The 20,165-nt window shown below is 32.3% G+C and overlaps 2 protein-coding genes and 3 long non-coding RNA genes across 8 annotated transcripts; all 5 read left to right on the top strand.

Annotated features, from left to right (window-relative positions):
• The first annotated feature begins 2,872 nt into the window (after window positions 1–2,872).
• On the top strand, window positions 2,873–6,051 carry LOC145005792 (uncharacterized). The gene is made up of 3 exons (XM_078964900.1): window positions 2,873–3,035; window positions 3,398–5,444; window positions 5,536–6,051. The coding sequence occupies exons 2-3, from the start codon at window positions 4,578–4,580 to the stop codon at window positions 5,944–5,946; spliced, it is 1,278 nt and encodes a 425-aa protein (XP_078821026.1). The 5' UTR covers window positions 2,873–3,035; window positions 3,398–4,577; the 3' UTR covers window positions 5,947–6,051.
• LOC145006657 (uncharacterized) lies at window positions 3,400–4,179 on the top strand. Its single transcript, XM_078965735.1, has one exon. It carries the CDS (start codon window positions 3,400–3,402, stop codon window positions 4,177–4,179), a length of 780 nt encoding a protein of 259 aa, XP_078821861.1.
• A 5,007-nt stretch (window positions 6,052–11,058) lies between the features above and the next one.
• LOC145003907 (uncharacterized) lies at window positions 11,059–12,281 on the top strand. Its single transcript, XR_013662192.1, has 3 exons — window positions 11,059–11,521; window positions 11,629–11,741; window positions 12,188–12,281. It is a non-coding gene; the product is annotated as an uncharacterized LOC145003907 (long non-coding RNA).
• A 93-nt stretch (window positions 12,282–12,374) lies between these two features.
• Window positions 12,375–13,013, top strand: LOC145006080 (uncharacterized). Its single transcript, XR_013662768.1, has 3 exons — window positions 12,375–12,487; window positions 12,612–12,738; window positions 12,813–13,013. It is a non-coding gene; the product is annotated as an uncharacterized LOC145006080 (long non-coding RNA).
• A 1,781-nt stretch (window positions 13,014–14,794) lies between these two features.
• Window positions 14,795–16,930, top strand: LOC145006087 (uncharacterized). 4 transcript variants are annotated; one of them, XR_013662772.1, is made up of 7 exons: window positions 14,795–15,127; window positions 15,221–15,292; window positions 15,451–15,567; window positions 15,650–15,745; window positions 16,334–16,420; window positions 16,568–16,624; window positions 16,741–16,930. It is a non-coding gene; the product is annotated as an uncharacterized LOC145006087 (long non-coding RNA). The 4 variants fall into 4 exon arrangements; XR_013662774.1 differs by having other exon boundaries at window positions 14,795–15,292; window positions 16,747–16,930; XR_013662771.1 differs by having other exon boundaries at window positions 14,795–15,292.
• The last annotated feature ends 3,235 nt before the right edge of the window (window positions 16,931–20,165 follow it).

The following is a 20,165-nucleotide window of genomic DNA, read 5'->3' as shown; positions in this document are numbered from 1 at the left end:
CCTTCAGATGTTTTGCGGGTATTCATCTTCTGTTTTCTTCTAGGTTGTTATCCGGAACTTGTATTGCATTGGATTCTGCTTGGGTTGGGTATGTTATATCTCGGGTTGATTCTTTGCTATTTTCTGGGCTATCAAGGGTCAATATGTCATTCTGCATGCCGGGCGCCTTCGATGAATTCAAAGTAACACAATCTAATTCAAACATTTCCCCTAATTAAGCGCGTCTAGCATATTTTTTCACAGTAAGAGGATCACTATAACTGACTCCAATATAATACAATATCTCAATTATTTAAATGAGATATATCGTTAATAAAAAGTTTCTACTTTAATTCGATTCATTTTAATTTGTTAAAAATGCTCAAAAAGTTTTGTTTTTTCTAAACGGCAAAGAAAACCATATAAAGGAAAGAGTAAATTACACGAATGGTCCCTATGGTTTTGGGTAATTTGCGTGTTTGGTCCCTAACTTATTTTTTTAACTCGGAAGGTCCCTATTGTTTGTTTTTGTTACGCTTTTGGTCCCTATCTTAGCTAAAAAGACTATTTTGCCCTTGATTTTTTAATTTATTTAGATAAACACACTCCCAACCTCACCCCCTTCACCTTACCTTACATACCCCATCATTTTTTCTTATTTAAATAATAATATTTTTAGGTAAGATAAGGACCAAGTGCGTAAGAAAAACAAACAGTAGGGACCAAACATGTAATAAAATCAAATAATAGGGACCTTCCGAGTTAAAAAAATAAGTTAGGGATCAAACGTGTAAATTACCCTGAACCATAGGGACCATTCGTGTAATTTACTCTAAAGGAAAGAAAACTATATAAAGAAAATAAAATGTAATCCCTGAAACAAAAGTATAACAAAAAATTACGAGCAACAACAAACTCAAAAGAGAACAAAAATGAAAAGAAATCAACAAGTACACTAGTTAACTCTCAAGGGGCACCAACACGTATATCAGAGCAACTCCAAGATAAAACCCGACAAAAAACTCTACATGGGTAAATTCGACCATTATGATATATCAAATTAATGAAGAAGCCTAAAGCAAACCACAAAGGGTGTCACACCAACCAAAACAATTCACTTTTAGCTTGAGAAATAAAACTTCTTTTAACCAAAAAAAATTTATTTGATAATAACAACTCTAAAACTCAGGGGAAATCTCTCACGGGAAATTATATGTTCTACACAATATTTTATAAAATATTGAGACATTTTTAACATAAATTAATCACACGATAATGAATAATATCACATAGGAAACCTTTCGCGTCATAAAATAACAAATAATTTAAAATTATCAATAAATTATATGTTGTATACACTATTTTATAAAATGTTGAGACATTTTCAACATAAATTAACAACACGCGATAATGAATAATATCACATAGGAAACCTCTCGCTTCATAATATAACAAATAATTTAAAATTATCAATAAATTAGGCGGTTCAATATATATATATATATATATATATATATATATATATATATATATATATATATATATATATATATATATATATATATATATATATATATATTTTAAAAAAAATTTAATTTCATCTATGTTTACGATAGAACTTGAACCTTCAAACTTCAAAGAAGTAGCGCAACACCAAGGAAGTAGCTCAACATCGAATACCGTTGTATTAAAAGTCATTAGATTGTTAGGTTTTCTTGGTTGGAGAATTTAAATCCTATATCAAATTTGATTTCTAATATGCTAAAGTGGATAATCCGAAATTCATATGTATGGTTGATTAATTGATTTGATTTAATAATAATAATAATAATAATAAATCCTAATTCACTTTAACCAAACCAAATCCGACTTAAAAATAAATGAAAATAAGTTTATACTTTATACTTTATATTTTATTGTTAGGTCCGCCAACCCAATCATTTTTCCAATTGGACATGTTTGTTTCCTGAAAAGGGAAACAACTTTGTTTTTAGCTCAATAATGGAATGCCCAATTCGCTCTTCAATTAATTTTCTCATTTTTGTACAGTCATTTTCAGATAACTCAATAATTTTATATTATAAGTTTTAAATAATTGTCTTTTGATAAAGTTTCAAGCTAAAGCTCTCTTTTCGGTAGAAATTAGTGTAAAGTGATTATGTCATTGCTTTAATCCGTAAAATTATCTGCATCTTATCTTATATATCTATCTATCGGTGTAATATAATATATTGGATCAAATGTTCATTTTATTTTTAATAAATTATTTTCTTTAAAAACTTGTATATGTCAAAATTATTATCACTCTATGATCTTACGATCTTAATATGGGGTTTGTAAGAACAATATTAGTTCAAATAGAATATGATATATCAAATAACAATCAACCAAGTGCAATGAAAATACCAACCAAAACAGTAAATCAAAGAAACAGAGATTTATGTGGAAAACCCAAATCGAGAAAAAAAACACGGACGAAGGAAACCATGAACCAATCCACTAATATTGCAGAGCTTACATACCTTGATCAAAATGAGTTAAAATGGTGATTTGGTGGTCAAAAGAAAAAACCCTAAAAGTGTTGCTTTAAAAAGAGAAGAAAAACACGATAGCTTAAGAAATTGTATTTAAAACAATGTTTTGAAAACCGGACCGGAGACCGAACCGGTCGTCTTACCGGTTCGATGGTTCAGATCAGTGTTATCAATAGCGATCATAGCGACCGCTATTGCGTTTAGCGAGGCGAGGCGACCAAGTGTCGCTATGGGTCAAATAGCGATTGCATAGCGACGTAGCGACATTTCTCAGTTTTCTTTTTTTTTTTTTTTTTTTTTAATGGTATATATAGACTCGTTTTAGGGTTTTTTTAGTTGACCAAGTCAAATAAGGCTCGTACGCTCTCAGCCTCTCACTCGCTTCTCTCTCGCTTCTCTCTCGCTTCCGTCGCCAACTCCTTCCTTTCTTCCTACGATTTCTCCTGCAATCAAAGTACTCCTCACTTCCGACAACTGACTTGCAGTCCTGCACCAACTCTTCTCTTCATCTCAGCTTTACAGGTGATTTTTTTGTGTTTTTTACAGATTATTTTTATGCTCTGTTTTCTTTCTTTGTTTTGTTGTAAATGTATACCTCAAATGTGTAACAGTTAGGCATTTATTCAGTTATGGCTGTTAATCTGTAACATCTGTTATATATATATATATATATATATATATATATATATATATATATATATATATATATATATATATATATATATATATGTATTTAATCAGTTATGGTTGTAAATCTGTTATGCATTTATTCAGTTATGGCTGTTAATCGGTAATTTGTTTGTGAAATAGATATGGCTGTTAATCTATAATCTGTAACTTAATTCATATACTTCATGCTTATATATGATTTGTTTGTGAAATAGATATGGCTAGTAATGATCCGGGATGGGGTTATGGGAAACCAGTTGAAGGAAAGGGTAATGCTTGGGTGGTATGTGATTTCTGTAATTTCCTTTCCAAGGGTGGGATTACAAGACACAAGCATCACCTTGTTGGTGATTCCCCCTCAGTAAAAAAATGTACCAAAGTTCCAGTCGAAGTGCAGAAACGTTTTAAAGATGAATTTCAGAAAAGGAAACAACATAAAGAAGAGTTGAACAAAATACCTCACTTTGACGATGCCATTGTTGATTTAGACGATGAAGATGAAAAAGATACGACTAATAGTGACTTTTTCCATTCGAAAAGCAAGAGGCCCATGTCGTCCAGTGGCTCAACTATAAACACAAAGAACCCCACGAAAGGGCCTTTGGATGTGATGTACCCGCCATCTGAGAAAACAGGGAAGAGAAAGGGGTACTTGGTTGGAACCTCTGAACATAAAGAAGTCCACAAAAAGTTAAGACTTGATGCGGTTCAAAAGATATGTCGTTGGATGTATGATGCTGGTATTCCATTCAATGCAGTGAAATGTGATAGTTTTGGGCACGCACTTGAAGCGGTTGTTGTACATGGTTGTGGTATGAAACCCCCTAGCTATCATGAAGTACGTGTTCCTATGTTGAAGCTGGAGATGGAGCACACAAAAAAACTATTGACATTAAATGAGGCAGAGAAGAAGTCATACGGATGCTCTTTGATGGCGGATGGTTGGAGGGACCGAAAAGGAAGATCACTTATTAACTTCCTAGTAAATACTCCATGAGGAAGTATGTTTATAGAATCGGTAGATGCTTCTGCTTGTTCTCATATAGGTATGGTATTTTTTTGTTCCTTTTTTATGCTGTTTTTTTTTCTGTTTTATATGCTATTTTTTTCCTTTTTTATTCCTGTTTTTTTTTTTTTTGTTTTTTTTTTGTTTTTTTGTTTTTTCTGTTTTATATGCTGCTTTTATTGTTTTTAATGCTGTTTTTTCATGTTTCTAATTAACAAGTGAATACTTATTCAAATTATTTGATCACTTCATAAAAAAAAACGGGTCCGGAAGATGTGGTTCAGATTGTAACCGATAGTGCTAGCAACAATGTTTTAGCCGGTCGACTTGTGGAAGAAAAATATCCACATATATATTGGACTCCGTGTGCGGCGCATTGCATCGATTTGATGCTTGAGGACATCTTTAAAATGCTCCATCTTAAAAAGACACTCGATAAATCAATTGCAGTCAATAGTTACATCTACAACCGCACCTTACTTTTGAATATGATGAGAGAATTCACGGGCCAAAGAGATATGGTTAGGCCCGCAAAGACCCGGTTTGCTACCGCCTTCATAACTTTGAATTGTTTTAGAAATCACAAGAAAAATTTGAAGAAGATGTTCACATCTGAAGCATGGAACAAAAGCAAGTTCCCGGGCGAAGCGGGAGGGGGAGGAGCTCAAACGGCAAACACTATATTTTCTCCTAATTTTTGGACCAATATAGATATTGCGGTCAAAGTTGGTGAGCCTTTATTAACGGTGCTTCGATTGGTAGATAGTGAAAAAAAGCCTCCAATGGGATACATTTATGAAGCCATGGATAGAGCAAAAGAAAGGATTGCATCGTCTTTCAACAACAAAAAAGACAAGTATAAACAAAATTTTGAAATAATTGACAAAAGGTGGAATTGTCAACTACACCAAGATTTGCATGCGGCCGGCCACTATTTGAATCCGGGATTATATTACAATAACCCGAACGTGGAAGATGACAGTGAGGTGATTAAGGGGTTGATGGCATGCATACATAAGTTGTCATTGTCGGAAGAGGAGGAGTTGAAGATTCACACCGAGCTCCCTACATATAGAGGTGCCCAAGGACTTTTTGGGATTCCGATGGCTAAAAAAATGAGACCAATGCTTTCACCAGCGGAGTGGTGGATGCAATATGGATCGTCGGCACCGACACTTAAAAAGTTTGCCATTAAGGTGTTAAGTCTTACGTGTAGTTCATCGGGGTGTGAACGTAACTGGAGCGTATTTGAACAAGTAAGTAGCTCATTATTTTTAAAATAATTAGAAATATATAAATATATTTCTTTTAATAATACTTACTAATGTTTATTTTTTATTTTTGTAGCTCCATTCCAAAAAAAGAAACCGACTTGAATGGCAAAAACTAAATGATTTAGTTTACATAAAATATAATCGAGCTTTAAGAAGGAGGTATGATATGCGTGATACGATTGACCCGATCATCTTAGACGACTCTACCGTTCAAGATCCGAATGATTGGTTGGAGGGGGAAGAAGATGCTTTTGTGTTTGAAGGTGATAACTTGACGTGGGGTGTAGTTGCGGAGGCTATGGGGGTGGATGAGGAGCCTTATGCTACAAGAAGAACGAGTAGGAGGAAAGAGGGTGTTGAGTCTAGCTCGCGATCTAGAGGACAACAGTTAATAGACGAAGATGAAGAGGAAAATGATGTTGGAGCTTATAAAGAAGTTGTGGAAGAAGAAGTTGATGATGAGCCCGAGTTGGATGATTTGTGAATCGTACTTTAGAGTCTAAGATTAACACTTATTATTATTTTTTTTTTTTGTTGGTATGCATGTTTTAGAACTTATTTGAGTTATAGTCTTGGGGTTTTTAGCTTATTTATTAGTTATAACTACTAATTAGGTAAAGGTAAAAGTAGTATAAATTTTTTAAAAGGTATTCTCTAAAAATGAAATAGTCGTCGCTATTTCATCGCTATCGCTACATAGCTTATAGGTAACTTGTCGCTATGACCTCGCTATCGCCATCGATAACACTGGTTCAGATGGTCCAACCGGTCAGACCGGTCTCAAAAATCGGGAAAACCGGATGATGTCATAATTATATTTAATTATATAAAAAATACAAAAAATAAAAAAAATAATTTTTTTTTTAAATTTTCGGTTTTGACCGGTTTGTACCGGTTCAACTGGTTTTTACTAGTTTTCACCGGTTCAAATGAATACCGGTTTTTTGGTATTTAAGAACCGGATTCGGGGCCGGTTCCCGGTTGAACCGGTCGAACCGGCCGGTCCGGTCCGGTTTTCAAAACATGGATTTAAAACCTCTATCTCTAAAACTTGCATTGAATTTGAATTGAGGCTAAAAGGGCAAAGATTTTGCTAATTTGGCAAATTTGGCCCTTTAAGAATAAAACATTTGTATTTTTAGAAAGAAACCAGTTTTAAACATGATACACCTATTTCAAACAAGGAGCCCTTTTTAGATGTGATATGACCAAATTAGACATGCAGTCTAAATTAGACCTGATAGACCCAATTTAGACATGGTTTGGTGGAATAACAATATAGCCCTTAAATTATGTAGAACTTGTCAATTTTAGAAGGCATGTTTTCATAATCTTAAAGTTGATATCAAAATAGACAATGAAAACTGCAACTTGTTCAACAGTCATCCAAAAACATAAAACACCAAAAACTCATCTGAAAGATCATGTATGCCCAATAATTGTTATAGAATGATATTATTAATAACATATCATTTTATAGGGTTACGCCTTATAGTAAATTATCATCAATTGATTAATTATTATTATAATCTCATTATTAATAAATATATTAACATTTTTATTTAATTGGAAAAATATTATTTTGGAAAATAATATTTTTACCAACACGTTATGAATTATTATTTCTAAAAAATAATAATAATAAAGAGAACAAAATTAGTTGCATAATACATATATATCATATAATATGATTATTAATGTTGCGTATAACGTTTTAGTCACTTTAAGTAACCAATTTAGTTTCACTTTAACTAACTAGTTATACTAAAGTAAATAGTAATTGATTTTTATCTTATTTCTCCATGATTGCCGATTTCATGACGGATAGGTCAAGGATTATTTTTTCTTATTTTATTCATCTCTTCGTACTTGTAAGAGACACTTTTGCTTTTGCTTTTTTGTCACCTATTTTTTTTGTCTAGGTGATAAATATATGTATAGGTGATAAATATATGCATGAGAGGTATAAGTTGGTTATAGTCTCACATGTTTCTTTCTCTTTTGGAGCACAAGGCCGAGAGAAATATGCTTTTTAGAGGGCTGCCAAATTTCAAAGTAGCAAGCCCTTCTCCATTCTTCCTTTCTTGCAAATGAAGCTTGGAATAAAGATCATTTTTTGTTTCACCTTTTGTAACGCCCGTAGATCCGAACTAATCAATTTAGAGATAATAGGGGTCGAAAATGACTTTTCGACAAAAGATTATTTAGAATAAATAATATTAACCAAGTTGTAGAATACGTCTCAAGGGTTCCATACCTATAAAGAACTCCGAAATCCGAGTTATAACGAAGAAGTTATGGTCCGTCGAAGTTTTTCGGCAAAAACCAGCACGACACCCGGAGACGTAAATAGTGAATTTACGATAGAGGACTTTTAGCCTTATTAATCTAAAATAAAGTCGTAGAATATGTTAAACTGAGAGCGTCCATAAAAAGAACGCCCAAATCTGACTTCGTATGAGGAAGTTATAAATTTTCTAACATTTGGCATAGCAGTGTACGACCCGAAACTCAAATTTTAGTTCAAGCGGTTTTTGGCCTACGCGACCTAAATGAGAGTTAAAGATCTCATTAATAGGAACTCAACGGTAAAAAGACAGACGAAAACGGAGTCCGTATGTAGAAGTTATGATTTTTACGCGAGCATTTTAACAATATAATCACCTCTTACTGTTAAATTTAAGACCAATCGAGAATTAGCCGATGGAATTTATGCTTTACGAACGAGCATTAGCAGCTATGAATTTAGTGTCAGTCCTATAACCCTGGAAACAAGTGACTTCAGAATAAACGAATGCAGGATAGAGGACTCTTATGATAGATCCTTAAGAGTAAAGAAGATAATAGGAATGAGTAATTGGGTTGATTGTTTGATTGTTTAAACATAATAATTATATTATTGTGGGTTGAAAACCCTATGTACTCACCAGGTTTCCCAACCTGACCCACTCAATTTATTTATATCACATGTGTTGATATGAAGTCACATTACACTAAGAGATTAAAGGGATGTAGATCACTAATGTAAATAAATGTAAGTTCCGTTTATGCTTATGTTTCTGTATTGACGATGACATCCCAAACGTTTTAAAATGAATAAAATATGTTTCTTCGAAAATGTTTTGATAATGTATTTATCGTGTTTTTCTGACAACAAATTCCGCAACATTTTTATGAAAAGAAGTACTATGATTTTTACAAAGATAAACAAAATCGGTTTTTTCTGGCCGTGAAAATGGGGATGTCACAGCGCTGAAGTGCTGCACAAATTTTTCTTAGAAAGATTCAACGACGAAGTTCTGCCCCTGCAGAGCCCGACTCCTAGCTAAAACCCCCTTGTTTCGTCGAAGGAAATTATTTTAAAGTAAACGAAGCGTTGTCCGAGTATCGAGTCACCACCTTATTAAGTGAGTGCATGGTCTCTTTCATCTTACACATAGATATGAAGTATTTTATATAAACTACGTGCTATGTATGCATATTATCTGTATAATTGCTATCTATGCCAGATGAACGAATTTATACAAGTTTTATATGATTTAACTGTATATGTATTTATATCTACATAATATGTTGGGTAAAACATGGGTAAATGAAATATAAGTTGGATGATGAGTTGAGAGGTGATATAGACCATGAGGTAAGTGTGAGAAGTGGACGATGTGAGAAGTCTTGTTCCCAAATGGTGGCCACGTCATCTAGAAGAGTATGGATGACAACCACGGACTATTCTAGACAGTCCAGTGGAACACTAGCAGGCTCGCAACCTGTAGGTGTTGTGAACGATGTGTTCACCCGGTGTACTCTAAACCTTGGCGATCATGCAGACTTGATGCCTAAACCCTGGTGACTATGCAGACTTAGTGCCTAAACCTTGGCGATCATGCAGACTTGAGGCCTGAACCTTGGTGACTATGCAGACTTAGTGCCTAAACCTTGGCGATCATGCAGACTTGAGGTCTGAACCCTGGTGACTATGCAGACTTAGTGCCTAAACCTTGGCGATCATGCAGACTTGATGCCTAAACCCCAGTGACCATGCAGACTTGGTGCCTAATTCTTGGCGACTATCCAAACTTAGTGCCTATTGGGTAAACTGTGGCAACGGTAGACTTCGTGCCGATTCCTTAGGATGATCCTTAGGAATAAATGAACGAGGAATAGTTGATTCTTAGGGTAGATCCTTAAGAGTAAAGAAGATAATGGAGATGTGTAATTGGTTGATTGTTTGACGTTTAAACATAATAATTATATTATTGTGGGTTGAAAACCCTATGTACTCACCAGGTTTCCCAACCTGACCCACTCAGTTTATTTATATTACAGGTGTTGATATGAAGTTACATTACACTAAGAGATTAAGGAGATATAAATCACTAGTGATAATGAATGTAAGTTCTATTTATGCTTCTGTATTGACGATGACATCCCAAATGTTTTAAAACGAATAAAAATACTTTTCTTCAGAAATGTTTTAATAGCGTATTTATCATGTTTTACTGGGAACAAATTCCGCAACATTTTTATTAAAAGAGACACTCTAATTTTTATAAAGCATAAACAAAATCAATATTTTCTGGCCGTGAAAATGGGGATGTCACACCTTTGAACATCTATTTGGTATATATTTCTTAGACATATGAAAAACAAATCAAAAGTGATTGACTAGCATCTAATGGTGGTTTCATCTTACTTGGTGGATACTTCTAGAGAGCTTCTACTTTGGAGCTTAAAACCATCTTCATCAATTTCATAATTGCCAAAAGGAACCAAAGTCTTCAAATGTTGATTTTCTTTCATTTCTATGGTTGTTTTAATCTTTCTAAGTTTTGCAAAATGATCTTTTGGTGGGAATAAAAATAGTTTTATTTTCTTCAAAATTATGGCATCCATTGCTATCTTTGTGTTTATGATACAATTTTTGAATAAAACCTCAACAATTGTTGTCATAAGCATTTTTGTAATATTAGTTAAATTATTTGTTAAGTTGATGAAATCTTTGTTTTTGGAAAACATGGATGGTATTCTTTTTGCAAGAAAAATCCATACATATTTTCCTTAACAACTTTATAATTGTTATTTTATGGTGACAAAAGTTTACATGCATTTTTTGTCACAAAAGTTGTTTTAGAAAAATAAAGAGTTTTTTACATAATTTTGAGTGTGTATATATATATATATATATATATAATGTTCATAAAGTAGCCATGGATCATTGTATTGTTGCATGTGTTGATTTGTTAAAAAAATGGTTAATTCACTACAAGAAAAAGACCCTTTTACAATGCACAAGCCACGACACTCCTTGATTTATGTTACGTAAAAGCGCGTGACATTAAGAAAGTGTCATCTCTTCAAAAATTGAAGGATTTATGTCACGCATTATTTCATGCCCTTAAATTAGCGTCTAAATAAAAAAAAGAAAAAAAACACGGAGGGCACCTATAATAAAATGGGTGTCGTCTAAGGATGTCGCTTTATAAATTTTAATGGACCGCGCGTTTTCCGACCTTTAATAGCTAAGCGGGAACGAAGTCCACAAAAATTAGAAAACCCCGCTTTGTTCTCATCCTCCTTCGTTTCTACTTTTCTCTTTTCCATGGTTTGGCTTAACAAAGCTATGTGAATTCCATGAGTTATTGCTATGAAGTGTGAATGCAAAGCTTGATTCTCGTTTGTTTCTGATTTCCCATAGATAAATCAAAACAACACACAATGAAGAACCCTAACATGTGTCTTCCTTCTTAGTAGGTAGCGGGAGGTCTTTTATTTTCTTCTAAAATTCCGATTCTCTCATTTTTCTATCGCCTTAGTACGTGCTAGGGTTTTTGGTGGTGATCGACGGGTACGAGACATAATAGAACAACCGAATAGGCTATTACAAAGAGTTGAAATCGTATGGAATGGAGATGTTGGATTTTAGCTTTCACCTTCGTCAAATCTTAAGGCAGAAAAAGACTATTGAGATTGAGGGTTTTTTGCTCCCAAAAATAGACCTTACAAAATCATTACGGTTGAGGGCTCTATGACGAAGAACTAGGGATTTTAAGCCCAACAAGGTTTCCTCCTCTCCTTGAATTCACGTTTCCAAAACCTAAAAGGCAATTGAGGTTTCTATCTCCGATTTTAGAGTTATCTTATTAAATCGTCTTACTCCTTCACCCAGCTTGGCTATGGATTCCCGGTATGGCAACACAACCATGCGACTTGGTTACTCTCGATCCTACAAGGGTCGTTGAAGCCCTCAAGAATCTCACCACAAGGCATTTATATATACAGGTGAGTAATCAAATCTTAGTATAGTCATCAGTAAATACTTTTTTTTTTTTTTTTTTTTTTCTGAATTACGCTGTTTGTAAATCTTTTGAATCTTCTAAAAACAATTGATGTTTTATTTCTCTATGCTCCTACAACTCGGGCTACTGCTTGTTATTTTTGGTTGCTTTGTTACTATATAAGACAACAACCTTGTAATCTTTGAATAATTAATAACCGCCTGTTTAGGGATACTTTGTGGTGAACACCAACTATTTGATAAAACGCCCCAATGAGTGACTCTTGTGTTTTAATGCTATATTACATATTTTGAGCAAGTAACTACACATGTTTTTATTATATCTGAAGTGTAGTGTACAATAGCAATAACATTGAGGTAGATTTCATGTATTGTTCTTTTATGTGTTATTGTGAGACATGAATTAACCTCCGAAGAATCACTTGTTCAGATGTGATCATTGACAATGCGGATAAAATGTTTTATGGTCAAAAAGAGAAATCTATTCTAGTCGTTCTCTCTAACAAGGCAACCTTAAAGTTGATGTAGGTAAGATTTTGACCTATCTATGTTAGAGTTTGCAGGATAAAACGTTTCAGAAGTTCAATTTTTACCTATCTATGTTACAGTTTATAGTTTTTGTAGCAGTCTTGCTTGTGGTATCTGAACTGCTACTCGGGCTCACCTTCTCAGCTACATCCGATGTATTTTTGTGGTCAAAAAGCCGATCCATCTTCTTAACCAATACCATGTAAGTACAATTCAACTAAGGTTTGGTTGCAAAATACTATAATTTTTTTTTTTTTTTTTTTATTGGTGAACAGCTTAACTGAAGGTTTGAAAGATTTATTCATATTTATTTTCTTAATTTATAGATGGTGGTGGAACTATGCTCATACCTTACCTTTGATTAAGTTAATCATGAAAGAAAGAGAGACAGCTGTCGATAGAACTGTCAAATATCATGGAAAATGGCCACTCAGATGTGCCTTTAGGAATGAGGTGCCTCAAATTCTTCTACTTTACGTCAACTCTTTGATAGTTATTCATTCTTGATTCTTGAATCTTGATTTCAGGAAGCTATGTCTGTGGCACTTTCTGCTCTTAATCTTGCTGTTCAATTTCATGGATGGGTATCCTTCTTCATTCTTGTGAATTACAAGCTCCCTTTAAGGCCAAACAGACAAACTTTCTATGAATACACTGAATTATGGCATATCTATGGGGCATTATCAATGAACTTTTTATTTTCAAGTGTTGTTTATCACAGTAGGGGTAAATTCGTAAATTTACACTAAACTTCTAACCTCATGTCTTTTTTCTTGTTCATTAATGATTTAACGTAGTCATGCTTATTCGGTTTTTGCTTGCGTGTTCGCAAGGTTTTTCTTTTCTTTTTGTAATAAAAGTTGTGTCGCCTTTTTTTTTTTATAAAATTTATTTCCAAGCTGTTGGTTTTTACGGATTTAAATTTTGGTGTCTGTACCGCTTAAATGTGGAGCTTCCTTTTGGCTTTTATGTTATGGAGCTTTTGTTGTGTTATTTCAGTTTTATCCAAGAGGTAGTAGTCGGCGGAGCTGTTGTGGTGGGATCTGATAGGCGCACCCGGTAAACACTACCTTTTCCTTTATCCACCAGTTCAACTAGAGGGATGATGTACTAGAGAAGGGCATTGAAGCTTCAAGCTTTCTTTGACATGGCTAATTGCTGTTAGTCCTTTAAATCATGAGACTTTTTTTGCGGACAAAAATGCCCCTGGTGCCTAATATTAGAGCCAAGCTGTTAGTCCTCAAATCATGAGTGAAGAAATTACATCTAGCTACTCGGACCCTTCTTCTCTTCTGTATCAATTAGAGTCCTATCTTGAATCGTATCCTATAACGTAAGTTTTACATGCGCTACTACTATACCAACTCTTATGCTTAAAATATGGTATTTTTATCTTTTACTTTTCATCTGCAAACAGTAATGAGTTTTCTTGTTTGGTTTAGTACCGATAAGTTTTCTTTTGACTTAATGTAAAAAAGAAAGAGGCAATTTATACTCAAGAAGGACCCATGTTCATTTTAATATATCTCCCTTTTAATGTTGTCCCATTTAACATATCTTCCTGGATGATAAGGTTTGGTTGGAATGGAATTATATAACAGGGTTTGTAATTGGCTGTTGAACTTGGTTGGAATGCAATCGTGTGAACATGGGTGGAATGGCTGGAACCAAAACATAATATTTTGGGAGGAAATTGAAAAAATTAGGTATGGTATACTCAATGAGGGAATATTTTGTTGAAATTCAGGTGACTGCGATACTTGCACTTGCTGCTTCATCATCTTCAGCTGGAGTGATGGTTTTGTTGGACAGAGACTCTGAGTATTGCAAAAACATTGCTTTTGCGTTTCTTGCTTGGTTTCTTCTTGCTATTACTTCTCACACTGTCCTTTGGTTGTTGACATCCCTTTCTTCTTGATTTTTATTTCTCAACTCAAATCTAATTCTATGTAAATATATAAACATTCACACTCTTACTTCTCCATTCAAATCCCATTCCTGATCATAAACTATATAAAATGCTAACCTGTCGTTTCTTAGGTTTTTTTTAACAACAAACACACACTTAAAAGATTTCAACATGCGAACAAAAGTAAAGAGGGTTTTACTATTCACGGAAAAACTAGAGAGATTTCAACATAAGTTATCTGAATCTTATGGCCAAGTCCTTGATTTACCTCTACACAAGGAGGTTTTTAGTTTTTCTATATCAGTCGCTTGGATTGTCCCCAAGATACATTTTTTATAAGAATGCATATTGTTAAATCACATGATATATATGGAGTATAATATTCGTCATTTTTGCCTCATTTGGCTTTCTGAAGACAAAGTCAACTATCCGATCATGCTACCATTGCAGTTTGCATGGAGACATTATTGATATTGTGGGTTGGGCGTATAAGAGTCAAACATGTAACCTAACTTCAGCATTAAATATTTGACTTTGACAAATCTATTTGAAAACTCATGATATAGTTAAATCATGTTAATAATAATAAAATAAGTGAGACATGACACAAAAGTGTGTTGGAATACAACATATATAACCCTACTCTTATGTATATCAGGTCCTATTTGAAGTTGATTTCATTTTCATTTACATAATCACTTCAAGACTTTTCTCTCAACACTGTGAGGGGAGATATTTGGACTTTGGACTTTGGATTCACCAAAAATGTGAACATAGGTGGAATGGCTGGAAAGGAAATGGGTGGAATGGATGGAATTTGATGTTGTACAAGTGACATCAACCTCCATTTTCAACCAGGGTTGCTTTTAATGTGGAGGAGTTTTGTTGTTCTTGTAACTATGACTTTATCTACATCAATAGCTGCAAGAGAAGGTTCTATTCCCATGGCTGCTTATCAGATCTGTTTAGAAGTTTGGTTGGCTCTTTCTTTGCCTACTGTAGTTGTCTGATTATGTTGTTTTGTAGGCAATTCTTGCAAGTAGTTACTCACAAAAGAACTATGGTGAAGCACGCAGAGTAATAGACAGAGTTCTTAAGGTTAAGGATATATATATATATATATATATATATATATATATATATATATATATATATATATATATATATATATATATATTATGCTTTTTTGCTTTTTAATTTAACTTACAAAAATTATATTGCTAATAAAATAATCCAAATTTTTGGTTTTTGATTAGATTGGATTAATATCTGGAGGTAGCTTGGCTTTTGTGTTGTTCTTAGGGTTTGGGCAGCTATCTTCCTTATTTACCACAGATTCACAAGTTCTAAATATTGCAAGATCTAGCACTTTGGTAAGAAACGTATTTTATAATTATTTTTATATTCAAGGACCTTTTAGTAATTTTTCTTTCATTAAAAAAAATTATAATATAGTTTGTAGCTGCATCTCAACCGATGAATGCTATAGCATTTGTTCTTGATGGGCTATACTATGGAGTTTTGGATTTTGGATATGCTTCATATTCCATGGTGTGTTTTCTATTTTTATACAATTATCCGAAACCTCTTTTTGTATTTAAAAAAATATATATTTATTTGGGTGGTTGATGTTTAATTTGAAGGTAGTGATTGAATTAGGAACTTGTTTGTTCTTTTTTCTTGTTGTTCCTCAATTTGGTCTTGCTGGAGTTTGGACATGATTGTTTTTATTTATGACATTGCGTGTAGTGGCTGGAATATCAAGGTAATAATAGTTTTGCCATTTTATTAATCACTAAAAAATAAAAAGATTCAATTATTTTTATTTGATGGTGTTCGTATTTCAAAAAAACAAAAAATTCAGACATCAGTCCTGAACATATGGCTGCAACATCTTTAGGCCATGTAAGAACATATGCACACAACCCATTTGATCAAATGTCTCTTTGAAGTTGTAACTTTGTTGGTTATAATATTGTGATTATTGAGTCCTTAAAGTAAATTGGGTTTGCTGAGATTGCTCCCCTATAAATCGCACCTTGAAAATAAAATAAAGAACAATATTAGAAATTATGCAAAGGGTATTTTAGGTTCTATGATTATAGACTATACTAATAATCTTGTTTGACGATTTTGCAGATGAAATCTTCTTTTAAGCGTAAACTGTTGGTTGTAGGGTTTTCATATATAGAGGTGGTTGAGATTACAGAAGCACAATCTTTTGGGGTAAGTTCATTCGAATCTGTATCCATCATGTCCATGTCATATTGTTCTGTTTTAAGCCCATTGTCCATGTCCATACGATCGTATGTATGAATATGATTTGTATGGTAATTAAATTTATAGTGTATGTATGTTTTGGTTTGCATGCAGTCTTTGTTTGGTAGCTTGGAAAAACTTTGTAGCACCTGATCGTCCATGCTACTCTTGGTAAAACATATTTATAGTGTACTTCTTCCATTCATTTTAGTAAATTCTTATTATGATTTGTTGTTTCTTGTGCAATTTTATTTTTAGGAGGTATTTACTTTATTAAATGTTTAAAGTTACAGAACATGAGTATGGGCACATCATGGAACATTTTAGGGCAGTTGTTGGTTTTCCTCTTGGTGATCCATCAATGAAGTGGCCAACATCATGTAATAACATTTTAGGGGAAGATGTAGGTATATGTTTTTTTTAATGAATATTAATGTAATCATATGTATGAATATAAAATAAAGTTTGTTATTTGAATGACAATAAATTTTATGCAATGGATTGTATTTTTTGTATATGGTATTTTATTTTCTGTTATGAGACATTAAATGTAAATTTAGTTTTAAAATTAGTAAATATGTAAATAATATTTTTTTTAACATTTAAACTTATGATACGCAAAAATGTGTGTCATCTTCATTTATCACAGGACTTTTCTTGACAGGGCCTTCCTTGGTACTCATTGCATGTCATAAACACGCGCGTCGTAAGGTTACGACACGCAAATGCGTGTCGTCTTCCTTTATGACAGGGCCTTCCTTGATATGCATTGCGTGTCATAAACCGCGCGTTGTCTGTCTTTATGACAGGGCCTTTCTTGATGCGCATTTGCGCGTCGTCTGAGCGTTTTACGACGCGCAATGAGCGTCGTAAAAGGCTGTTTTTCTAGTAGTGATTGTAATATTTCTTTATTCATATGGTACGTAATAATTAAATAGATTAGTTTTCTTTGATTACTTTTGTAAGCAATAGATTAGTTTTATGAATAATTTATTTTATACAAAAATGTAACAAGAAATGAAGATGAAGCCATTTTTGAAGATCAACAGAGTGATTTTCGCAAAATTGAAGTGTGTAGGGGTTGTTGCACCTTTTTTACTAACCGTTGCTATAAAGTGTTGTTGATGACAAATTCCTTTTGAGATACTAGTCCTAATGTAACACTTTTTGCAATCTTTCTTAAAAGTGTTGCATGTTGTTGAAATATTACCCTTCAAGAATTCTTTCAACTTTTTGGCAAACAATAAGTGTTTTATCAAGTGAGAACTTCTACAACAACATTACTATAAAAAAATTTGGTCCCTTTAAATGTCCTTTTAGGAATGGACTTTGAATTTTGTGATGACTCACAAAATACCATTAGATGGTTAGTTTATGCACATATGTTTTTTAATGTGTTTGTGTTGTTTTATATTTATGTTGTTATTAACTTATTATTATGTTATGGTTGATAAATTAGTTTTTCAAATACAAAATAATATTTGAACATAAATAAACATCATAAAGGAGTTTGATTTTAATGAAAATTAGCTTTTAACATAAGACGGTAAAAATAGTTTTAAAATAAAACAAACTCTATTTATTAAAACTAAAACCGGTAAAATTTCATGATTAAAATTATATAAGTTTAAAATAGAGATTTATAAAATTATCATACTCCAAAACCTTATAAAAAGAAAATTTTATTAAAAGGTTTACAAATGTTCTAAAACGTTCAAACACCAAACTTAATACTAGCTAATTTAAATTTGATCGCGTCAATTATATAAAATCGGGTTTTATAAAAGAACATTGTTAAAATGTGATTTTACATAAAATAAGATTTTTAACGCATTCCATGGCTTATTGGATGCATGCAATAACCATGATATAATATGTATTTAAACTAGATTTATGAAACAGCAAAGACCCTTTACAAACCTCAAATCTATGCAATCCATTTTAAACTAGTGGGATAAAGGATACCTAACCGCTTAATGTTATATTTTGATGGTCGGGGTGTTTCCGCAATTTCTATAACCATGTTATAGGCTAATACACAAGTTGTTCAAATTGGATGATTCAATCGTAAATCTTTTCTGATAAAGGATACCTAAGCAATTGAGTTTTGAGGCATAGATGTGATCAAACATGTCTAATTAAATTTTGTTGTTAGCAATCCCATAAATCTAGGAATTATATAGTAGAATATAATTGATAATCGATATCTATTAGGTTGGATTCAAATGAATGGGATAAAGGATACTTAAACATTTTTTTGTTTTGCAACTTGGATCCTAGACTTTGATGATTAATGTTTTTGGAAACTAAAAGGATATTAATTATTAAAGATTAAATATTGAAAATACTAAATGAATTTTGTTAATTTTTTTTATATATAATAATTCACTCTCATAACCATGAATTGTTATTCTCATTACATGACTTACTAAACCAATAACATTCAATAGATACAAATTCAATGAATGGGTTCATGTCTTGAGAGACAATCTTGTGAGAGATGTGAAATTATACACATTTAAAAGTCCTGGTCTTAAACAACCTGCTCTGAGCAATAGACACGGGCATGATACCTAGTAAAGGAATCATTGTGATGTTGAAGATGCTTCTAACATGATACTAGAAACAAGTTATCCCAGATTTACAGGAACTCTCGGACAATTTATATATATATATATATATATATATATATATATATATATATATATATATATATATATGTATGTGTGTGTGTGTGTGATAATATAACAGGTTAAGCAATATTCTAATAAATACAATGATAATTTTTTAAACAAGGTTAAACAATGGAATAATGCAAGGCTGAAAGGAGCCACTTTGTGTGATCTAAGAGGACCATGTTTTATGGACTGAACACCTTTAAGTTCAAGAAATCCAAGAAGGCCCACATATATTGTTTAATTATTTATGGAGAAACTGGACACTAGAAGAAGAATTACTCCTCTTATCTTTAAAAAAAGAGTTTGGAAGAGACTAGTACTTTATGTATCTACTAGATTGAACCCATACTTTTCATATAACACTCAAGTACTTGGTACTTAATGTTAATCTAATATTTGTAAATGGCTTGAAGATATTTTCATAAGAGTAACCAATTGAGTACAAGCAAGTTAGACCTACACTCTCGGAGTTTAGTTTATTATTTATGCTCAGGGCATAAATTACTTGTAATATAAAACAATGTTTGTTTTGGAACAATATATATTTTAAATTTAGCATGTCTATATATATATATATATATATATATATATATATATATATATATATATATATATATATATATATGTCTCACTTATATTATTTAAATGTTTGATTATTTACTTGATCATTTTTCATAACGATAATATTCATATTCTGAAATGATTAACTTCTATTTATGAGACTAGATCTCTTAATAAAATTCTAAAGTAAATATCAATATTTTAATAAATAAAATTAAGTTCTATATTCAAAAACTTTTGACTTAAACTTGTTTTAAATTAACTTATTTATGACATTGTTATCTTTATGATATAAATGAAACACACATATTCCAACTTCAAGAAAGGGATATCTGAAGGCAAATTATGTAGTTTATTTAACATATGTGAAAACTATTTATATATAAAGGATTCCTAATAATATTTTCACTAATTTGTAGAAGAAATAATTATTAAAGAACTACACACTATGATGTATAATTTCCTTTCTAGTG

This window comes from Lactuca saligna, chromosome 7 (assembly GCF_052625555.1).
Source record: "Lactuca saligna cultivar CGN05327 chromosome 7, ASM5262555v1, whole genome shotgun sequence".
NCBI lineage: Eukaryota > Viridiplantae > Streptophyta > Magnoliopsida > Asterales > Asteraceae > Lactuca > Lactuca saligna.
Note: the sequence above shows the minus strand (reverse complement) of the source record. Positions and strands in the feature narration are given on the sequence as shown.